The sequence below is a fragment of the Equus przewalskii genome, chromosome 30, assembly GCF_037783145.1.
Source record: "Equus przewalskii isolate Varuska chromosome 30, EquPr2, whole genome shotgun sequence".
Classification (NCBI taxonomy): Eukaryota; Metazoa; Chordata; class Mammalia; order Perissodactyla; family Equidae; genus Equus; species Equus przewalskii.
In genome coordinates, this window is record NC_091860.1 from 1,611,813 (window position 1) to 1,616,445 (window position 4,633).

Consider the following 4,633-nt stretch of genomic DNA (forward strand, 5'->3'; position numbering starts at 1 on the left):
ATCTGCTCCAGCGGAACGTGAAGACTGGCAGGGCAACAGACCACACGCTCTCCAATGACACAGAGGAAGCGTGTCTACACACAACAGAACTTCTCCCTCTACTGGATGCTGACATCTGCTCAGCAAACATACAGCAGAACAACTAAGCAAGCCAGGGGTCATCCCACATGCTGTGCACCTTACATCCCACATCCTGTGCACCTTGCACCTTACACTCAAGGACAATCTAAGATGCTCCCCCAAACCCCAATTGTTTATTAGCCACAGTTTCTGCATTTGTCATTTCTCCTATAACACAATGAAGTGTGATATCACAATGCAGTCAGGATTAATCTTATTAAAGAGGTTTGGAGAAGTTAAACTAACGTCTCTCTATTGATGAAGTGCCTAACAGATCCCTCTTTTATCCAAGCAGAAAAACAAACAAAAATCGCATAATAATTCACCAGAAAACATGAAAACATGAACGAGCTCTATTAGTGGAAGAGAACGTGCTTTCCGTCAAGTGCATACTCTGTTACAGAATAAGACGAGACCAGAGTGTGGCGTCATCAGTAACCTGACTCTCCCGTTCACAGCTTTAGCTTCCGGTCCGCATTAGGACGTCAGGCGCTTTGTCAGCTGAAAGCCCGCAATCTAAGTTAACTCTGAGTGGCGAGTCTGTGGGAGTCTCCCACGAGTCCGTCTGTCCCCTGCCAGCTCGCCTCACTGCCTCTGGGCGTTCCCCCTGGCATCGTTGGGCGATGCAATGTCACACGTGCCAGAGGGAATCTGCCTGTCGGTCGCCCGCGTTCCCTTTGGGCGGGGCAGTGCTGGCCCTCCTCACACCCACTCTGATCTCCTGGTTCTCAGGACCGGGACGCTGCCCGCGGGGCCCGGCCGGGCGGGGGGCTGCAGCGGGCTGGATGGGCAGCGCCGGGCCAGCCGGCTCCGGGGCGCTGGGGGAGGCTCCTCTGACCCGGCAAGGCCCTCGCTCCTTCAGATCCTGGGACGCTTCTCCATGGGGTCTGCTCCCCGGCTCTGGGCCAGCCCTGGCCGGCTTGTCGCTGGCTAAGGACATTGCCTCACTCTCGTCCTCGTCAGGAAGCTCCATCAGCCCGGACACCGACCTCCCGCTGGGACTGTGGGTACCCTCCCCTCCGGCCCACCGAGCAGGGAGAGCGGGCACCGCCCCTCCCTCCCACTCGCCCCTCCTGGCCACGTGCCCTGGGCTCCTGCCCCCGGCGAGGCCCTGTCCCCGGGGAGCCCGCGCGGCCCCGCACCCCCGGCCTGACCCCCTGCGCATCCGCCGCCTCGCGCTGCAGGCCAGGTCGGCGACGCTGAGCAGGAGGGAGAGCGCGCTGACGGCCCAGAGGAAGAGCATCATGATGGACTTCTCCGTGGGCCGGGACACGTAACAGTCCACCACGCTGGTGCACGGAGGGCGGGTGCACGAGAATCTCTTTGGGACCAAGAACCCAAAGAGGAGGTAATGCAAGGCGCCGAAGGCTGCCTCCGTCAGAGTCCGAAGAAAGAGGTGGACCATGTAGGCGCAGGAGAAGTCTGGCACGTCCAGGTTGCGTGCCTCCCTGTAGGGCGGTGGGCAGCGCCTGTCCCCAGGGGTCAGGTCAGAGGGGTCATGGCCCTCGGGACGGCACTCTGGCCGGCAGGGCCCGCGGGCGGCGAGCACGACCCCTCTGTGAAGCACATAGACGCTGAAAACGGCCGAGGGCAGGAGAACAGACACGCTCTGGATCAGCCAGAACCGCAGGTGGGACACAGGGGAGAAGAGGTCGTAGCACACATTGGCGCATCCCGGCTGCAGGGTGTTGCACACAAACCTCTCCTGCTCGTCTTGGTAGACGGGAGCCCCAGCCAGGACCACCACGGCCATGCGCAGCAGCATCGTGAGGAGAAGCCAGATCTTCCCTGGAAAGGAGCAAGCAGGGGGCACTGTCACGGCCAGACAAACAGACTTCCTCCCAACCACAGGTTTTAAGTCTTTCCTGGTGCTGAGGCTGGAGAAGCCAGACCTGAGTCAGCCTGTGTTCCAGTCACAGCCGCCGTGTGGGCCGTGAGCACCCTCGACAGGGCTGAGGGAGCCCTGGCCCGCGGCCCAGGCTGCGCAGAACTGGTTCTCGGTGACACGCTTCGAGGTTAGCAGATTTTAAAGAAGCATTAGATACTAAAAATGTTTCATCTTGGGGCTGGCCCCGTGGCCGAGTGGTTAAGTTCGCGCGCTCCGCTGCAGGCGGCCCAGTGTTTCGTTGGTTCGAATCCTGGGTGTGGACATGGCACTGCTCATCAGACCACGCTGAGGCAGAGTCCCACATGCCACAACTAGAAGGACCCACAACGAAGAATACACAACTATGTACCGGGGGGCTTTGGGGAGAAAAAGGAAAAAATAAAATCTTTAAAAAAAAAAAAAAAAAGTTTCGTCTGACTTCTCTAGTTCAGACTTTGGTAAAGTCTCCTGGACTGAACAGTCTGGAAAGAAATCAGGGCTGAGCAAATTAATAATGTAAATAAGATCTTACTCTTCTTAGCTGAATAAGCTTTCTAAAGAATGTTAGTGCATTCCTGTAACTGTGTATAGCCAATACAAGCTGCCAATGTCGGTTTGTCTTCTTTATTTATGATAATGGTCCACAAGATAGTAAATCACAAGGCTGGGACTTAATGTTGCTTTATGGTCCTTGACATAAAATTTCTTTAAGAACATTCAATTGTTCAGATTTTTCAATAATTAAGAGTTTCTTTCCTGCTATTCCATTCATTATGAATCGAGGTTTATTTTTCTTTAATTTATCATGAGTAAATGATACTAACCTAGAAATCAAAATAACTTCAAAGTCCTATTTTCATGTCTTGAGTCGATCATTTTGGGACATGTTTAAAATTCAGTCAAAATCATTTGTAAATATTTGATTTTGTAAGGAGATACAGAAAATATCACCTAATATCAGAAAAACAGATCTCTATTATAAATGAAGGCAGTTAAACTCAAAGAACATCATTACATCATACAGCCATTGACTCAAACTTTTAAGACCCAATTGATTTTGTTTAAATTCTACAAAATAACAAGTAAGAAAAATATCAATCACTTCATGGGCATATTTTAATGTTTTTCTCAATTTCTTTTTCTTACCTCTGTAAAAATTTGACTTGTCTGCATCAAACTCAAAAATCTTTATTACTTTCTTCGTTACAAAAAAAAACAGCTAAACTAAAATTGGGATTTAATTTAAATGCACAAGAGAAATTACTAATCTTTATAAGTTTAGCTTCAATGATAAATCCTAAAAAGATGATCAAGAAGAAAGCGTAATCAAGGCATTAATCTCTCTTTGACTTTTACTGTATTGTTTCTTTTCCTGGTCATGTAGCCAGAGGAGAGTTACACAAAAATACCCCTTCCACCTGCTCCAGCCTTCAGACTCAGCCCCAGAATGTCAGCCAGAAGAGGCCCCAGGAGAGAAACCGCACTCACACAGAGACGTCCTTACCCCGTGGGGAGCCAACGAGTGCTTGCGAGAGAGAAATTGTGAACCCACAGCTCCCTTCCCTCCAGCAATACACAGGCCTTTGTCCTGGGGGTGGGCCAGGCAACCCGAGGAAAACAAGACCAGAACATGCGCTCCAGAGGTGTTCCTCCACTCACCCACGATGGTCACATTGCAGTTCAGCGTGACGATGAGGAATCCCAGCAAGTCCAGACGCTCCATGCTCCCCGGGCGTCGCAGACTCAAGGCTGCTGGAGACCTCGGAAGCCTGTGTTCTCCAAGGAGTGGGGAAGTCTTTGCAGGAATAAATACAATCTTAGCTACAAAAGACTGAACGGTGAGAGCTGGAGAGAGGAAAGGGAGGATTCAGGCCCAGGAGCAGGAGGTGGGTTTCTCTGTCTCCGAGTTGAGACAACCCTGAGCTGTTTGCCTCTGAGGCAAAGCGCTCCTGACAACTGCAGTGACCGGAGACAGGGGAGTCATCTCTCGCTGTGCGCTATTCTTACCCCTTGGACATTCCAGGCCCGCAGCAGCGCCCACGTCTCCACCAGGAGAGTCAGACGCTCGCGGATGGAATGAAAAAGACTGCATTCAACCCAAGAAAGAAAACTGTTAACCAGCCAGGTAAACTTCTCTATTAAAAAAGTGTTTCCTCCCTGAAAATATTTCCAGAACCACTTCACTTGTTAAAGAAGCACTAAAATGTTCATGTTTCGTCTTCTCTATGAGCGTAACCCACCATAACTCTAGCCCAAAAGGGTCTTGCTCTCATTCTGAATTTCTACACCATTGATGCAAGCACCAGTCTGCACAGGGACCGAGCCCCACCGTTAGGCTGTGACACAGTTATTCTCTAGCTGTTTCCTATTTGACAAGAGCTCTTCACCTGGAGACAAAAGGCCTCAGTGCAAAACGGGGGGCAGCCACCAGGTTGCCAAGGGAGTCCCTGAATCTCTCCAGAGAGCCTCGTCTTGCAACGGAGGGCTTGCGGAGGCAGACATGAAATGACGGTGCAGAGACCACTTAGCATACAGTGGGTGTGCAACAACTCAAATCAGTGGAATTTCGAGCCCTAACCGGCCCACAAAACCTTCAGAAATTGCATCTTCCCATCTAGACCCATCTAGCCCAGGGCTGCTCCCATT

General features: G+C 51.4%; 1 protein-coding gene across 1 annotated transcript; it reads right to left on the reverse strand.

The window, feature by feature from the left end:
- Positions 1 to 822: 822 nt before the first annotated feature.
- On the reverse strand, positions 823 to 4,232 carry GJD4 (gap junction protein delta 4). Its single transcript, XM_008537897.2, is given in 3 exon segments — positions 823 to 963; positions 965 to 1,908; positions 3,647 to 4,232. Coding segments are annotated over 3 exon segments (1,149 nt in total). The 5' UTR covers positions 3,711 to 4,232.
- Between the last annotated feature and the right edge of the window lie 401 nt (positions 4,233 to 4,633).